The 19,170-nt window shown below is 41.1% G+C and overlaps 1 protein-coding gene across 2 annotated transcripts in view; it reads right to left on the bottom strand.

Moving 5' to 3' along the window:
• JARID2 (jumonji and AT-rich interaction domain containing 2) overlaps positions 1 to 19,170 on the bottom strand; it is a 211,130-nt gene that overhangs the window by 42,062 nt on the left and 149,898 nt on the right. For both annotated transcript variants that reach the window (XM_005481753.4, XM_074543159.1), the window contains exons 4-5: positions 18,787 to 18,956; positions 4,599 to 4,775 (exon numbers count right to left, since the gene is read on the bottom strand). In XM_005481753.4, coding sequence (XP_005481810.2) covers positions 4,599 to 4,775; positions 18,787 to 18,956 — 347 coding nt within the window. The remainder of the gene's footprint in view (positions 1 to 4,598; positions 4,776 to 18,786; positions 18,957 to 19,170) is intronic.

Genomic DNA, 19,170 nt, shown 5'->3' with positions numbered 1-19,170 from the left:
CCCTGCACGCACAGGAATATATTGGGCCACCGGGAGAAGCGTTATTGGTATGAGACACCGCGCCACCGCTTGCAAAAATTCAATACCAAGTGTCTCGTCTCAGCACAAATTCATTACTCTCACCTAACCATTACGACACAAACAACATCAAAAGGGTCACTCACTAAGCAGCAAGTCCATACATGAAGTGTCTCTCTGTTATCACGAGTCTCGCACCAGGATAACAATTCAATTTTTTTTTTTTGAGCAACTTCCAGCTTCCCTATTCTTCTCCACAGGTCATACATCTCGTTACTGAAAATCCGCAAATCCCCAAATGTGTTGTGCCTGATTTGCATATTTAAGTATGCAAATTACTGCAAACCGGGTAATTTTCGTGTTACATATTTTTGCAGAAAAATTAAATGTGCAAAAATGTTTATTGCAACAATTACTGGTTCCATGGTCTTTCAACAAAAGGCTGTAAATCATCAAAATAATTGCCTACCCATTAACTATTGCAGTACTCTGCCTGAAATTTTCTCATTCTTAACATATTTTTCTTCTAAATGTTTACCTCTTCAGGATTAGTTTCACTAAAAATTATGTACAAGCCTAAGGCTCTGTCTCATGTACCCACCCACAAATACCAAATTTAGTTAAAACCAAAACTAAATAAAGAACTCCAACCATAAACCAGAATTTTCGCACAGTACACTCAAACAGTAATGTATGTAAAAGATGTGCCATTCAAGCCCAAGATGCAAAAATGCTGCATTGAACTATACCATGAAATAAGAAAAAAACCTATCTACGATCTTTTCCTGCCTCATCTTCGTACTACTACACATGTAAGGAAATTACTCTGCTAAATTATCCATTGCAAATTGAGAAGTGAAACGTTCTGTGTTTCTGGTAAGTGAGTAGGACAGCACTGAAGCAGAGTATAGTGTTTCTAGCAATGCTTGCTTACTATGCACTACTGCCAGGTCTGTTTTGAAATTTGAGCCCCAAGTGAGGGGGGAAAAAAAAAAAAAAAAAAAAAAAAAAAAAAAAAAAAAAAAGAAGCACCTCTACAATTTTCTCCCCTGGTCATTTCAGGCAAAAGGCATGCAGAGCAGTTTGCATCTCGTCATGTTAACAAAACACAGCATGATCCAGCAACCAGTCTGACCCTGTAGGTTTTGCTGGCACACTAAAGCTGGGTTTATACTCCCACTAGGGACACCAGAACCACCCTTCATGAAGAAGTTTGGTTACAAATAATGATGGTTAATTCTGTTTTCCTAAAAGTAAATTAGAACTTAATTGTCTGTCTCTGGCATCCAGAGAAAACAGGACATTCCCAGGTATGCTGGCCCAGTGCACTCCTCTCTGCCCTTGAGCTTCTGTGCTTGTGTGAGAGATATCTAATTCCCCAATCACTCACTCTTCCTAAGAAAATTAGCCAACCATTATTAGAGGAACTGCAGCCTGCTGCATGCAATGTCTGAGTTGCTACACAGCTGTATCTGCGTATGCTGCTCCTCCTGAGGCACTTTTCCAGCCCACAAGCCCTTTCAAGTAGAGTGATGCCTGTCCTCCTTTGCTCCTGAGATGGGACCGATAACCCAACAACTTCCCAGCTCCACCTTCCAGCTCTCTATCACAGCCTGCCTCGCAAAACACTTGGCACCTGCAAACATTCTTCTTCAGGAGCCTGCAGAGAAAACTTGCCATTGTGCCACAGAATGAAATCAAACTAGAATTCATTTAGTTGCGAGGAATTCAAAGAATTAGGCTTAAAGGAACAAAGACCTAAGCCTACCCTCTTACCTACCACTTGGAATTTCCTCTGAGCAGCAGGGAGATGCAATTTAGACCCAATATCTCCCTGGAAAGACTTGCACATTCCCTTTTACACACTCCCATGAATGCAGGAGATAAACACTTCTCCTGCCAAGCATTTCACTTTTCTCTTTTACAGCTGGATGTGTGCACAGCACATCAACAGCACTAGGAAAGGAGGGTGAAAAGGTAACAATTTGATGCTTTAAATGTATCTGTGTAAGCAGTAAGGTTGGAAGGCAACAAGTCAGTTGAGCCAATTATTTCATCTTGCGCCGCAAGCTATGCCACGTGCTATATGTGCTTCCCATTCCCACTCAGGCACTCTAGATTGAGTTGGCTCTCCAAAACGTGGCTCAACAGGCTCAGTTATAACAAATAGTTTGGTGTGCAACCTTAATAATACCCCATATTGGCGTCAGAAGAGGATATTGACAAATGACTTCGCCCAGAAAAATTGTTGGCCCCCAATGAGCAGAAAGCAATCATTTGACACTGTCTAATGACATTAATCAAGCTCTGAACTTTTGTTGTTGTATGTCATAGCAAATGCTTAGCATTTTCAGGTCCAAAGTGCTTGAGTAGACATTGTATATTAAAAACAAAAGACTTTAATTCATTGAAAATAGACTCTCACGCTAGATTAAGTTCATTTGCTGCACCCGTCCCTGGTCTGCCTGTGTGTGTGGTCTCATTTAAAACAGACACACAGGAACCAGAACCTACTTCATTCACATGAAACAAAAATACTATTGGCTGTCAACCAACATAACAGACACTGAAGAATGGGAATACCCCTGGGTAAGGAAATTTTAATTTAAAAAAAAAAAAAAAAAGAGAGAGAAGAAGAAAAAAAGAAATTACAATGACGAAGGAGAAGCAGCTGCCTTCTCTGGGAATTCCTGTTTCTTCACCTTTGTCAAAACATCTCACATTGTCTCCTATGTATTTTATAAAGGTCTTTTGCAGCTCTATTAAAACAGCAGCTTCATTTACACTCTCTCTGATCTATATTGATAAAGATTATGAAGCCATTATATGGCTCATTATGTTTGCCTGTACTTACCCCCAATTAAGATTTCAGGTGTCTCTGGTTTTGAGCTAATTTCAAAGTGGCTGCCATCAGGGACATTCTCACAGAACACCATCAGCTCCTTTTGCAGCGATATATCACATTTAAAACTCTAAGGGAGCAGTTCTGTTACGTGCAGCCTCATTTTCCATATGCAGAGTTTTGTACCTCTTATTTCGGGGAGGTTACTTAGGAATCTATCCTAAGTGCCAAGTTTTGATCTATGACTGGTAAAGCATTAAAGCTCCTGGTCACAGCTGACAGCTGAAATGCTATTAGGCACAACATCCCCTTGCAATTATCCACAAATCATTCACAAAAAGTGAGTTTTTTGAGCTTGGGTATGCAATAAAAACAGATTCAGATGCAGTCATGAAAAAAATTTTGGCATATGTAACAAAGGCACCTTTTATAGCAAACTCCCTTTTGAAAGACAGAGATGAGGATCAGCATCAGTGAAGTAATTGGGATTTACTAATCTCTTCTTTGGAGCAAGGTAGCATGAAAGAACAAACAGAGCAGGCACAGGTCACCTCTGAAAAAGTGCACTGTGAAGAGACCTTCCTCTCAGTCCTCCTACTGAAAGGAGAGGAGCTGATGGGGCAGTCACCAGAATGAAAGATTCTCATGGAAAACTAATAGTGAGGAAGGGAACAGAGAGCATAGGCTACATTTTGAAACTATGTCAGACAGAGATAGCACAGTTATGAAACAAGAGCTCCTGCTGGAGCAAAAACCACATCACACAGGAGGCTGGCAGGGGAGCATTACAGCAGGCTCAAGAAATTTTCAGCACAGCTTTAAATCTTCCATTATACAGTAGGCAATGCTGCGATATGTGTAGATCCATTTTTCAAGATACAGCACGAGGACATCGTGACACAATTACTGTGCAATTAATGCAGCTTTTGCTGATTTGCAGAGAAATAACTGACTTGAAAAAGTTTCTGCCATAAAATTTTTCAATCAACAATATGAATGTGGTATCAACCTACTGCAAGTGTGGTCTCAATACTGCATAAGAGAAATTAAGTGTTGCCCCTGGCACGCATTTTGATACACTTATGAATGCTTATATTTAACTTTGATCAAATAAAGTCATTCTAAATTAAACATCAGTCTCACAAAAGCCAGAGAGCGTGACTGTGTCTATGTGTGTCTGTGTGTACCTATATACATACATGTCACAGAATGACAGGATTTTTTAGGTTGGAAAAGATCATTGAATCCAACCACAAACCTAACACAGCCAAGTCCACCACTAAAACATGTCCCTCAGTGCCACATCTACGTGACTTTTAAATACCTTCAGGGACAGTAACTCAACCACTTCCCTGGGCAGACCTGACAAACCTTTCAGTGAAGAAATTCTTCTTAATGCCCAATTTAAGCCTTTCCTGGTGACTTGAGGCCATTTCCCCTGGTCCTATTGCTTGTTACATGGAGAAGAGACTGACCCCCCATGTCAGTATATACCTATATATATGTGTGTGTGTGTGTGTGTGTGTGTGTGTGTGTGTGTGTAATTCCAGCCCTGCAGTAGTTCTGCCATGGAGTTCAGATTGTCAGAAGAAAGAGGTTAAAGCACAAGATGCTAAAACTGCATCTTATTCCACCACTTTTTCAATCAGACCCAGAAGGACAGACAAGGACCGAGCACATTCAGCTCATAAATTTCTTTACTGGGGGGTGCAGGAGAACAGCACTACTTAGGACCTACCTTGCCCATTTGGTACGTGTTTATGCGTTTTTCCTTTCCTAGGGGTTGACTGGCATGATGATGAAGCATTGTTTGTGGCTGTTTTTGTGTCCTCTGTCTCCTCCTCCTCCTCTTCTTCATCCTCATCATCCTGAGAGCTTCCAAAATATACCATGTTGCTGGGCAGGGCTGGAGAACCTGATCATTATAAAGAAATGGCTCATTAGCATCATCACATTTGCTTACTGCACTAACCATATTGATCATAACCTACTTGAGTGTCCTCCACAGCAAGGGGAGAGTGGGACTCAGAGCTGGGAGGTCAGACCAGTGCCTGATTAACTAGAGGGTTTTTATTTATTAGTTTTAACCAACAGAATATGCATGGTCTTGAAAAGCAGGGTTCTCCCCCCCTCAAGCACATTCTATTCATACTTCAGACAATCAGTCTTGCTACAAGCCCTAATTAATAACTCTGTGTATTCAGAAAAGGACTAATGCACATGCTTAATTTCAAATGCGTGCTCAAGTGCCTTGCTGAAATCTTAACTCACAACTAGAAGCTTACAGCTTTTCCAAACAGAAGAAAAAAGAGCAAAAAAGTGGTCTGCACCTCAGTGATATTTCTAAGTAATCATCACAATAAAGCATTTAAATTTCACAATACTTTGCAGTCCTCTACAATATTGCACACACTATTTTGCAGAATTCTGCAGAAAGAAACAAAGAGAAAAGTGAAGACATTGAGAAGTTTATTTGCATGGAGGATTCCTGGCAAAGGCAAAAAGAGAGGAAAGGTCTTCTGATTCCCTGTGTGTTCCTCTTGAGGATGCTGCTTCTCATCTCTTGACTACTTTTCCCATGATGGTCCCATGACTTTTAAATGTACAAATACTGCTGACAAATAATGGGCACCTTCTCATGAGCTCAATTTCATGTTCTGCTTCAACATGAGCCCCCTGACCATCCCCCAGAGGTGTCCAGGGAGCCTTCTAGCTATTACCAAAGAAAAAATTATTTTAAAAGAAAGCAACTTCATTTACTTTCCTGCTGCTAAATAAAACAAAAGGACAAAGAGAACTGGGCTAGAGACCAACACAAGGTAGTGGATCTTTGACTGGTGCTTCCTTAGGAAGCACTTCTGGCTTCAAGCTCTTCAGAAATCCAATTCTGTGTTTGCTTTGCTTTTGAGCTGTTGGTGTTGCCACTGCCAACAACTAACTATAGCTTATTTTTTATTGCATATTTCTGCTTCGACCAGGGTTGTACAAAATACTCATAACTAATCACTTTTAAATTAATGAATTACCTAAATATGACAGAAAACCAGGGACAGGCTGTTTCTGCAATGAATCATCCATTCCTAAATATACTGGTTTTGATTGGGATGGAGTTAATTTTCTTCACAGTAGCTGGAACAGGGCTATGTTTTGGATTTGTGCTGGAAGCAGAGTTCATAGCACTGGGATGTTTTAGCCATTGCTGAGCAGTGCTTGCACGGTATCAAGGTGCTTTTTTGACCCTGTTTTTCATGCTGCTCTACCAGCAAGCAGGCTGGGGTGCACAAGGAGCTAGAGGGGACACAGACAGGATAACTGGCCAAAGGGATATTTCAGACCATAGGACTGTTCTCAGCAATAAGAGCTGGGGGAAGAAGGAGGAAGGTGGGGACATCCATCCAGTGTTATACCATTTGTATTCCCAGGTAAGCATTTTATGTGAGGGAGCCCCCTCATCCTGGGGATGGTTAAACACCTGCCTGCCAAAAGTGAGTAGCAAATGAATTCCTTGTTTTGCTTTGCTTGCAGGTTTGCTTTGCCTAATAAACTGCCTTTATCTCAATCCATGAGTTTTCTTACTGAAAACTGACCCTTCAAATTCTCTCCTTCATCCCACTGAAGGCTTAGCCCCCACCTGTAAAGATGTTAGAGAGGCTTTTGGCCTCTCTAACAGCCCCTTTGAACTGTGGCTGCCTTGGGGAGAAGCAGACACAAACTCCCCCCCAGCGCCCTGTGCTGTGTGTGAGTGGTAGCCCTGGGACAGCCAGGATAAACACTACAGCAGCATTGAGGGCATGATGATTCTTCCCCCTGAAATTGTGCTTTTTTCCATCCAACCTAGCCAGGAGTGTATGGACACATACAGTTATCCTAGGGGAAAGGGCTTTTGGATGCCACAGCTCTCCTGTTTTTATAGACTAATGATCAAATTAAGACTGCTGACATATTTCACAGCATGGAAGCTGTAGCAACTTACAGAAACAAAAGACCTTCACATTTCTTATGCAAGCCCAGAACTTTCTGGCACAGTCTAAGCAATCAAACATAGTAGGTAAGAGGTGCTGAGAGGCACATTAATTCTTCTGCTCGTAGGGGAGTTTTAAGCGTCAACAGCAACTAACTAGAAGAGTCTAAAATAGTTACTCCTAAGACAGTGCTGCCTGAAAAATAAACTGCTTTTTCTTCCATCTAGGTGCCCAAATGTGTAGTATGGATTCAGAAACTGTAGGCAAGTGCATCAGTTCTTATAAGAATCTGAAGTCTGACACCATCTGACACCATTGTGCATTAACAAATGGTGGCATAAAAGAACCTTACTGTTTGGAACCCTCAAAATTAGATTCAACACAGACTGAAATCCCCCATTATAATTAAAGAAATAGTCTGAAAATTTATCCTTCTGAGACACTAAAATAGGAGTCTAGATAATGTCTGTTCTCTCAGCTTCATCTTCCTTGGAATTCCACACCTCTGAGATTTTTTGGCAGCTGCTTTAAACAGCAACCAACAAAAATGTATCATCTGCAATGCAAATGTCGTTATTACAATAGCAATCTTTTTTCTCTTTCTTCTTAAAGCAGAGAATAAAACACTATGTCAGTCTGTTTAGAAAGGAGGGAGAGTCTTACCCAAGTTCGAGAGCAGGCACAAGCTTCACCTAACTCCTGGTATTAAATCTCTGTAATCTCAGTGCATAAATCTCCTGTCAGAATGACAGTTTTTAATTCTTTCCAATTGAAAACTATGAACAACAATGGTTAAACTGCATTCCTGGGACAGCTGGGACTGTTTGGGAAGTACATTTCCAGAGAAATTAGACTAGAACATCCAATAACACAGGAGAGTCCTGCTAACGCTCACTTTACTGATCTAAGTGCTCTGCAATATGAGACCTTGGAGAAAAAAGCTGGTGTTCAAGTCTGGGTCTCCTCCCCTCCTTCCCACCAGCTTTTCCTACATATTTATTAAATTTGACTTGCCAAACAGAAAAAAAGAAAAAAAAGTCTGGACTTGCACATTTTTGTTCTATGTAAGCATTGTTATGGATGGAAGACTGAAAGAAATTTAAAAGCTCTGAGTTTTCTTGTTTAATTTTTGCATTGGAACTATTTTTATCCTCATCTTTTATGATACTACTTCAGTTCTGGAGTAGCCTCAAATAATTTGTTCACAAATATGTGTTGAACTGGTAAAAACCCCTTTCACTTTAAGCCTATGTAGCTAAACATGTCCAAAAGGCTGAGAAAATACTGGTTTAAAATATTGAAACAGGCTGGCCAAGCTCAAGACACTGCACATTCCCTTTATGAGTAAACTGAAGGGAATACATGCCTCTAAGTGCACTGTGATTTCATTCAAGCTGTAATGATGACAATTATGCTTATTAAACAACACCTAACGTGTGAGTGGTTTATGTGCGCTGCTGGTTTACACCAAGGAAAGAACTAGGCAAACCCTCCTAAGACTCCTCTTATGGAAATAATACTCAGACTTCTCACAACTGATGAAACAACAAAACTCATATGAATGAAACTGAACTCTGAAGAGTGGAAGCTATGTAATCACTCATCTTCTTCAATATTGTGTAATAATGATTCCTGTCCTAAATATTCCTCATTCTCTCTGAGATCAGATAGGGATGTATGTGTATGTGATGCCCCATTTGTTACTCAAAGCTACTGATTTATATAAATAATAGTAAGAAGTGTTACTGTAGCTATAAATGTTCTAGACCATTGGAAATCTGAAGAAGAATGTGTGCTCAAGAGTTGATTGCTATTTTCCAGCTGTAGCAATTGGTCAAATAAAATATATTGCCCTTCCTCAAAAATCTGTCTGGTCTTCACTGCAAGGTAAGACCATGCTGGTTTTCCTTACAGACAGACTTTGCTGAGAGTTGTTGCTCTCAGGTTACTCCATGTGTAACAGATATTTACCATGAAAATGATGTATGACAGCCAGATGATAAAACTTCTCCAAAATGGCAAGAGAATAAGGAGAACTGCAGGTTCAGCAGACACATCTGCACACACACATTCACAGAACACAGCATTGTAGGGGCTTCCTTGATATGTAAAATTCACAGATAACTATTCTGCACATTTATCTGTTCCTGGACACACTCAGCAACAGAAACCCATGGGGCAGCAGCTATGCTGGTTCCCTCTTGCACATATTTCCCAGCCAGGCAGTAAGAGTAAATAAAGATGAGCAATCATCCCTCCTCTTCCTCTTGCCCTCCCCAGCACCAAAGTGTGATTCTCATAGCCTACCAAGGGTATTATAAAGAGTGACACTGGAAATAATAACCAACAGCAGAAAAGAAGAGCGGCAATGCCACGAATAAAGGGCAACATCTGTGCCTGGGAGGTGGTGCCTGCCAGGCTCAGCACTCTAGGTATACAATTCCCACTTCCTCACTTTCCATCCCCAAGAACACAGCAGAAAAATCTGAGCGGGAGAGAGAGAGTGAGCGAGTGGGTGAGAGAGAGTTACGAGAGCCTGTGGCTGTATTGAATTTTACAAGTCTCCTTCTGTGCTGGGAGCCCCCACACCATGCAGGCAGCTGCTACCATGGGCACTGGAACAAATGAAGGGGGAGAGCAGGGAGCAGCCTTCCAGAGCCTGGGGAAAGCACACAAGCAGCCCTCCACCCTGAGAAACACACTCTGCCACCACCCCATTAGCAGGTGCCTGAAAAGCCTGCTCACTCAGCAAATCTGATGGCAGCCTAGAAATTAAATTTGACTTCTTACCACTCATTTAGAAGGCATTTCATGCAAGGAAAAGGGAACCATCTAGACTATTGGTGGCTGACATTTTTCTTGGCATCAAAAATGGCCTACAGAACATCTACCCCCACCTGGCCTCTTATAATACCTGTGCCACCTCCTCAACTGTGGCAGTGTAATTTTTTTTGTGGGGCCATGTGGTGAATCGGATCAGGGAACTGATTCAGATTAAAATCCCAGACCAAGGAAATTAAAGTCCCTTAATAAATACTGTACCTGTAATGTAATGTTACAAGCTCTCAAGAAAAGATTTGGAAAATTTCTATGCACTCTTTTTCTTACTGAATGTGTAGTGTAATATATCACCTTATGTTATTAAACAAAACATTAAATGTAGTATGTTTCCAATCTCGTGTAGGAGCTGCACATTTTATATTGTGTCCTGATGATGCCTAAGCACAGAACTCCTAAATTCTTTCCCTCCCCTCCCTACCAAGACAGCTGATTTGTTTTGCAGAAATATTTGCATAAAAGCATACACTGTCACCAAAGATCTGGATGGGGCAATTGCAACATATTGGGAAGGAAGGAGAAGCCATGGCAGAAGGAGTAAGGTGTAAGAAAGGCTGTGAAGTGCAGCAGAGCAGAAGAGAGGAACCCAGATGTGCTGGGGCTGGAGAAAGGTGAGTGGTGAGAGGTAAGCTAACAGATGAACGCAAGCTGAGGGAGCAACGGGGGAAGGGAGATATGGAAGGGATTACTGACATGAAATGGTAACAAATACAGTGAAGTGTACAGGACATTGCAGCTAAGGCTGGCTCAATACAAGGCATCCATCTGACAGTGCAGTCAAACCTGCTGCCCTGGTCCAGGCACATGCCACTCATCTTTTCCAGCTTAACAAGTCTCACAGCTGAGAGCAGAAAAGCCATGGCCAAAGTCAGGCACCAACCTGGAGGGAACTTCCCAGCCCTCTACCCCTCCTCCAAAACACATAGGGAAAGGCCAAATCACCAAAGCTGGACCTCAGAGTGAGATTTTGAAAGCCTAAAAAATTTCCATGTCAGACTAAGGGATTGCAAGCCACACAGAAAGTTCAGACAGCTGACACAAACCCAGGTACCCCCTCGTCACCAGTACAAGAGCTCCTAGGATCAGATACTACTACATGTAGTAAATTTTGAGAAAGTCATTAATGATGAGTTGTTGTTTTTTTTTTTAAATCACTCATCAAGGTTACAATGAGCTATGAATTATTACAGAAAGGGAGGACAGTCAGCTCTTTAAAAAAAATTCTACTTGAAGTATGTTTGGCAACTGCTTCCATCAGTATCTTCAGTTTCATTATTGAAATTCTCTCTTGAGTATTTTGTCTTCCCTCTTATTGTGAGAGCAACACAAAAGAAAGCCTAAATGTATAGGAAAAACCTATTACCACAACTACACACTAAGTGTAGCCTAATGCATATGAAAGAATGACAAAAGTATTTCATGCCCTCTTTTACAATAATTTGGTGCTTATACAACAATAAGTACAAAGTAAAATATAGGGGGTTTAAGTCATGGTGATGCTTTTAGCAATTTTCTAGGAAAGATGTCACCCTTTGCATGTGCAAAATTCAGGCTCACTACTAACAGTAGGCAGAATTGATGCTTTTGCAGCCTCTACACACAGATGTGTTGACCTCAGCAGCAAGTGCCTGATTAATAGAATAAACTATACTCTTTTTCAGCCATTTTATTTGACTAATGAGGTTATTACTTTTTTTTCTTTTTGACAAATGTGTAGTTCTCTCTCCTAAATTACAGTTATGTTTTGTTTCTCATTAAATTACATTAACTTTTGTCTTGGACTAGCTAAACATGTTAAAAAAAACCCTCTGAATTTGGATCTGAAGAGTGGAATCAGAAGTATGGAAAGTGCATGTGCTTTGCCAAAAATACTATTTCATTACTCTTCAGAATTAGCTGGCAGTGCTTCTGCAGTATTTACTGAAGTACAAACCAAATGTTTTCATCTGGACGGGATTCAAACCCTGGTATGTTACAACCACAACAAAAATCATCTCAGTCCAAAAGCCTTCTCTGTAATTTGGGCTGTGGTTTCTGCAAAATTGGAGGATTCTTCTCCATGAATTATTTACACCAATTCCCCCTCTAGCTCCTCTTTTTTTTTTTTTTTTGCCTTCTAACAATTAAACACAACCCAGATGTGCTTTGGAAAAATCTTAAAACAATTTAAAACACTAGAATGATTTACACACAGGGCAGGTCAAGGTATGTGGGACTTCAGCCTGCCCCAAAAAAGCACATGGCTTGCCAAGCCCCACAGTGAGCCACGTCCAGAGGTTTGGCTTCTCCTCTGACACACAGCCCCATTTTGTGGCTGCAAGCAGGTGGAAAAACCTTGCCTCTCAAATGCTCCTGATGTGCTGGCATCTCAATGCTTAACTTTTAGGGCCTGCTTCTCATTTATTATACGCCCCACTTATTTTGTTTTGGCAGGACAATGCCAAATCCCTGAAGTGCAAATATATGTAATTTATGCCTGCACCTTATGGCTGTTTTACCAAGCCAGGCTAAAGGAGCACAAACTACATAAATTCTATAGGAAAGAGCAATTGTACTTCACTTGTCTGACTCCACCTGCAGGAATGGTCCCAGAGGAAGCTCCCCAATGCCTGAGCAAGAGGGAGGAAAAGGCCATCTCAAAAACAGAAATGAAACCGGGCTCCAACTCCTCTCTCTGCTGGCATTGCTCCAATCACAATGTGCCTGGTGTTACATTTAATTTATTGACTAGTGTAGCAACATAACTCCCATTTTCTTCTCAGTCTGTTCTTCAAATTAGCAGAGCTTAAACATAAAAGCTTGAAGAAAATTTTTCCTTTTCTAGAGAAATGGAGCAAGGGTGGGGAAATGCATGAGTCTGCAGGAAAAAAACTAGAAGGTCTACTTTCCAAACTTAGCAAAACACTCCAGAGTAACAGAGTGCCCAAAATTTAAAAAAAAAAAAACAAAAAAAAACAACAACGGAGTGCTTCTTACATCTACAATTCTTATCTGACAATCTCAAAGCAATTTAACTCCACCAGCCTGACTGGATTTTACAGCGAACCTCATGCTTTCCATGTGCACTTCAACTTTATGTTCCCTCCCACCAAGAACAAAACTAGTATGGAAGTTTCAAACCACCGTGAGGACATTCCCAACAAGCTACCAGGCTGTGTTTCATATCCAAGAGATCCTGCTAGGTCTATCCCTAGCATAAAACCAGCCATTTGGATAACACTGAAGCTACAGTATATTCACGGGTTAGAGAAGCAGGCTGAGAGGTTTTTGGCTGGGATGAAGGGCAGGAATTGCCTTTGCCAGAATACTTTACATTGCCCCCTGGGCAGTGAGGCTTCGAATTGCTGCTGCCATCACAGCACTCAGATTTTATGCCAGTAGCTCGTCCATTACCAACACCCAGCTACGTCAACACCTATATACAGAGTTAAATATTTATCCTCATTTTACAAAATACTAAGCAGCTTGCTGAGGGACTAGGACTGAATCTGTGGCAAATACAAGAGCTAAACCTCAAGATTAGTCTCCCATTTCAATCAGTTAACTGCATCCTGTGGCTTTTTGCAGGGGTAGATACTGGAATCATTAACATCAGAAAGGGCCCAAAAACTGGAAAATCAAGAGAAAGCTTTCCTCCAGCTGTAGTACTACCCACAGATTACTCTATCTTACTTCAGCACCTCTTCCAATCTCTTAAATCTCCCAGTAGGCACACACTGACATGAAATTGTACCTTCCACTGGATGTCTGGAGTTTTGGCACTCCAGCAGCACTCTGTTCCCCTGGGAAGGAATAATCCATGGTGGTGGTCACCAGGGTCTCTTCTCTCTGTTCTTCACACAAGTGTTGTTCACTCTGAGACTGTGTAACCACTTGTCTCTGCCAATACTGATTAAATTACTCTTGTCCTAAAGCACCATAGGAGTTGCTTAGTAGCTCATATTCCATGGATGGCCTAAATGGTTGCATGTATGAGAAGCAGCTTATATTCTACACTTCAATGTTACTCCTACCTTTAAAACAGAACTTATAAATTTAGAGGTTACAATTACTAAATGCAAACTTATTTTTATTAAATGGCTTGTGCCATTTAAAATTCAACCTAAAGTTTATTCTTGAATTTTCAATCCATCCTAAAATTTTAGTTTCAAATACTAAATGATATAATAAAATAAATAAATTTTTTTCTTCCAGTATTTGAAACAAATTATTGTATGTCTGCATGTTTTAATATAATTTTGGAATTATAAAAATGAACCCAGACTGCAAAGAAGCTCATACTTTTGGGCAGTGTCAGCATTTCATTGCTTGGCTTCTAGCCCAATCAAGTTGCAGTGCTATCCAATCTGCCTACTTTGATGTGGTGATCAAGTGTCCATGGTGCCAATGGCTGGTGCTGCAAGAGTGACCTGTGCAAGGCAGCAGCTCTCTAAGGACAGCAGCACACGTTGACTACAGAGCCTGCTGACACCAAACTAACAGGCACACATACCTTTAGCCTTGCTGAAAAGATTGGCAAATTAACAGCTGTTTTCTAACAGCCCAAGATAAAGAAATCCCCAAGTTTTGGTTCTGGGGGCTCTCCCATTGTCATCGGAAATCTCCGCAGGTATGAACTGACACAGTCAATTTCTCCAAAAAAGAAGACTTGGATCAAAGGCCCCTGGCCCTTTTTATCACCCAAATACAGTGCTTCAAAGAATAAAAAGCCTGTTTAAGAGCACACTGCACTAAAAGTTAGAAGTTACTGAACTTAAGACAAACATGCACATTTTCAGACAAACATTTCACATAGTGAAATTTTCTGTTTTGATTCTGCCCAATTGTAATAAATCACCAAAATATTAAGTCAGCACAGCATTTAAAGAAAAAGAATAATCACGCATTTTGCAGAATAGAAGAGCCTGAAAACTCAATTTGTGAGATCTCAATAAAACCATTTTTATTTAGGAATCTCTGAAATTCTCTAGCATGTAACTCCCAGAGGCTCAGCTTAATTAGAAAATTGATCATGGGAAAACTTCTTAAAATGTACTCTCCTAATCCCAGCCTCCCTGTTATCACCTTTTGCCAAAGATCTATTGCTCACAGGGAGTTGTTTTTCCTTCCTCCTTTAGCCTGATATTTGACTCACAATATTTTAACCTGTAAATAATTACAGAGAGCAGAGGTAACTTGAATGCACTGTAACAGAAGCTATTAAGAAAAATATGATCAAAAGCAGAAAACACAGTAAAAGTGAGAGCTGCTGTACAACTACACAGAGATGACACACTCATATCTACATGCTGCTGAAAGACACTAATTATGCCTCTGGCAAAGGGCATACAGGCTCCTTCAAAGAAGCTATTTAAAGATAAGAACACTGCAGACAAACACTTCAGAGATATCTGTACTATTCCCCTCCTTATGTTGAAAATTCTAGGTCACAATTTAATAAATTTTTTTAAAATCACCAATCTCTTTAAAAGGAGGATTTTAAAATAATAGAAAGCAGAGGAGCCTTGCCAAGTTTGGTTAGTCTAGGAATGTATTCCAGGTCTCAGATATTCATCAACTGTTACAGCTTTTTCATTGTGCTCCACTTACCTTTTAAGAAGTAATTAGTACAGTGTATTATCAAATCAAGAGATTGAAAAACAAACTAATTAAAATACATCTAAAGCCTTTGTGTTCTGGATAATGAAACCAAGCAGGTCATCTTGGTTAAATTATTTCCCTTTGAAATTACAGGGTGCTAATGGAGTGGGGGGGAGTTAAAATTATTTGAATCATTAGATTTTCTTATACACAGCAGGACAGGTAAATGGGACTTGTTCTCCTAACTATGGGATCTTATGTCAAGGGATTTTCTTCCACACTGTAGCATGATAGTATTGCTTCTTCACTGACAGAATTCAGCTGTTCCCACTCAAAATAAACCCCACAAGAACAATGAAGAGTGAGCCATATTGGGGACAGGATGCTTAAATTTCTCTGTTTAAAAACAGAAAATAAAAGTACACCCTGACATGTGAATTCATGGTGGAATTGAGTCTTCAAGGTTGGACTTGGTGATCTTGAAAGTGGTTTCCACCCTTAATGACTCATGATTTTATGATGTGACAAATTTGCACTGTGCTTCTGACACCACTGCTGGGTGTGGTGGGACAAGGGCAGAGAAGACCACTGAGCTATATTCCCACCAATCCTGAGAAAGACTGCTTTCTCCAAAAAAGGTTTTGATCATGAATCTAGGGATTATATCACTAGATCATTTTGAGGGACACTTTAAAAAAAAAAAAAAAAAGTTAAACAAACATAGGGATTTACTGTCCTGGATTTTATCACTACTACACTTAAGATTTTTGAATTGCTGATCTTCAACCCTGTGAGTGCGCTCTTATTTCCATGCAATTGCATGTTGCATTTCATGGTGAAAGCACAAAGAGCCAAGGTGAGCACGTACAGCTGGACAGAAGTCAGAACAACCACTTGGTCCCACCATGCAAACAATTCTGAAACCCTCAACACTGCAATAAAAATAATAGCATGGAGGTTCCAAATCAAAATAACTCCTTCCAAAAATCCCAAGTCTTCCTTCCCTATGCAGGATCTTAATAAGCTGCTGGCTCTTCCCTCTCCAGGCTCACTAGGCAGGACCAGAAGAGTAGCACCAAACCAAGCCTGCCAGTGCCCTGGAGAGTCACTTGTGGGACCTCTCTGGAGCTGGATGTACCAGCACGCTGCTACATGAACTCCCTACCAGCATATAAACAACCAGCTTCCATCTCCTGGTTTTGAAATGGACACATCAAGAGACAACCACCTGGAGCTAAACATTCCCAGAGGCCAAATGGACACCACCTCAGGCAGCCAGGACCTCTTGAAGGACACAGCAGTGCAGGCACAGAAGCCAGAACCACGCTAATACAGGTCTGAACAACCCACTCCTCCCTCCAAGCCACAGCACTCTCCTGCTCCTCCACAGAGAAGCATCCAGGGAGCAGGTGTCCAAGAAGATTCTCCTGCCTCTCTTGAACTGGCTCTTTTCATGTCTAATACAGGGGTGATGCAGTAATAAGCTTGTGGGGGTGCTGAAACACAAAACTGACAGCTTTCCCTTTCACAGTTTTTCTTCAGACTGTTTAAGCAGACCAAGAACATGCCATGTGTGGCACTCAGAGCAGACTCTCCCTTGTGGTTTTTAACATAATTGTAATTGTGATCTTGCTGTCTGAATGCATGTGTTGTCAGAAATGTTCGAGTACTCCTGCATACTGAAGAAATTAGGAATGAATTGCAAGTTCTTAATTGACAGTACAAAACATCAATTATGCCACAGATGAATAACAAAGGAGAAAATTACAGGTGCAAGAGCTAAACACCCATTGATTTAAATAAAAAATTAAAAAAAAAATAAAAAGCCCAACAACATGAAGCACTGCAATAGGACTAAAGTACCCGTGCTTTCCATTTGCATTGTTAAACCAGAACACAGAGAGAATGCTAAGAGAGTAGGAAATAAAAGTGGAGATAAGTGACACCCCCACACAGGTTGCCTTTCTGTAAGTGCAAGTGCCTTCAAAGCTATAAATAGCACATGCTTAGTTAGCAAGCAGTGGAAACAAGTGTGTGAATGCAGCCATGTGTGCTCACACACAGACACACAGATACACAGAACCCCCATCTGACTCTTCCCACCAACAACTGTGGCAGTTGGCCCAGATCACAGCAGTGACACGCTGCCAACAGACTGATCAACCTCACGGCACACTAAATTAGAAATACATTTCCACAGATTACATTTCAGAGGACCGTTATGCCACTTTAAACTCCATTAGATTCTGCTCCTCTCCATCCTTTAAATAAACACAAAAGCTAGCAAATCACCCTCTGCTATCCCCTCCACCCACTCCCTTTACCAGAGGTCCTAAAGGGATGGAGGCTCCATACTGAATGTGAAATAAGATGGATAAATTAGCAACCAGTCTGAAGGCACCACTAGCCTTACAGAAGAAAAAAAGAAATCAAACTACACTGCATTAAGGTGAGAAAGCCTCAGCAGGAAGCTACAGGTGGTGTTGATCACTGCTGTCCACAGATGCAACAGAGACCTAAGAAAGGGGAACTCAAGCTCTGAAAGATTCAACCCACTGGGAAAGACTTTTTCAGAAAAGTTTTATCTGTAACAAATGCACACCCTTTCAGCAGGTAATGGGACAAAACAACAGCAAGAGGCACCATTCCAGCACAGAGCATGCAGCTATGGCTAACTAATGAGACAGGGGATGCACCTGTCCAGAAACACACAGCAAGAGACAACATGACAATTGGGGGATTAAACAGAAAGTTGCTATCTTAAACACATTACTTGGGACACAGGGCCATGGAAAGTCTTAAGAAAAATGACCACTCGAGTAACATCTCCTTCTCTAGCTTAATCTAGACAGTACCTCATGCTCAGGCCCCCCAAGTCTGGCATGCAGGCTTGCACACATACAGCCCATGGATCTCTGACACATCACACAGCTCCAGCCAGGCTCGAGCACCTGTTACTGTGAAGTAATTCAAGTATTTCACTCCACAATTTCAGATGCCTCCTTTGTACTTGGATTGCTGAGAGGAGGAGCTCACCTGTTTTAATTATCATCACAGGAACAATCCAGCTCCTGAGGCAGACAAGAACAATGGCAACCCCTCCACCCACTGTCAGATGAAAAGCCTCACTCAGATTGAACAATAAAGGACAGTGAGTAGGTAGACAAGGGGAATTTCCAACCAGATTTTCTCCTCTTGCAGGAACAAGTACTCAGGCAAGTTAAGCACTTCTCCAGTTTATAGTCAGACAAAACAAAGGAGGATAGGGAGGACTTAAGAGAGCTAGACAAAAACCCATTCAGGGTAACAGAGAGCCAAGCATAAAAGAAATTTCTTTTTGCACTATTACCAGCCTCATTTTATGATCTTTAGAACCATGAACTCGAATGCTCCTGCTGCAGATACAGTCAGATTGCTGAGAGCTGAAATGCACACAATATCTTCAAGTGCAGCTCCAGTACATTTGTCTGGCTGCTGCTTGGCGAGCAGTGCTACAGCTCCTTCTGTGAATGAGACTGTGCCCCAGCACTGCTGCCAGGTACCTACCTCGAAGACAGAGGAAAGTGAGAAAATCTTCTGTCTTGGGCTTCCTTTTGGAGAGGTCAGAAATCTGAGTGGCAGGAGGGGGTAACAACGGCTCCACTATCTTTATTGGAGTTGTGCTGGGACTGTTTGGCTGGGACTGAGCAAACTTCCTTTGTGCTTGCAGCCTTGGCCTGTGGAAACAAGAGCACATCAGAAACATGTTAAGCAGAACTTGCTGGATGTGTGAAAACATAAAAATTCACTATACAGGATGGAGAGAGAGAGAGACAGAGAGAGATTGAGATCTGAATCAACCTCTCACCAATACCAAATCCCTAACTGGGTCAATAACGAAGACAGTATTTTATTTGTTTTACCCTTTGGTATCTTCTGCTACAATTTGGA

Source organism: Zonotrichia albicollis, chromosome 1, assembly GCF_047830755.1.
Source record: "Zonotrichia albicollis isolate bZonAlb1 chromosome 1, bZonAlb1.hap1, whole genome shotgun sequence".
Taxonomy (NCBI): domain Eukaryota; kingdom Metazoa; phylum Chordata; class Aves; order Passeriformes; family Passerellidae; genus Zonotrichia; species Zonotrichia albicollis.
The sequence above is the reverse complement of the archived record's forward strand: the minus strand, read 5'-3'. Positions and strand labels throughout refer to the sequence as shown.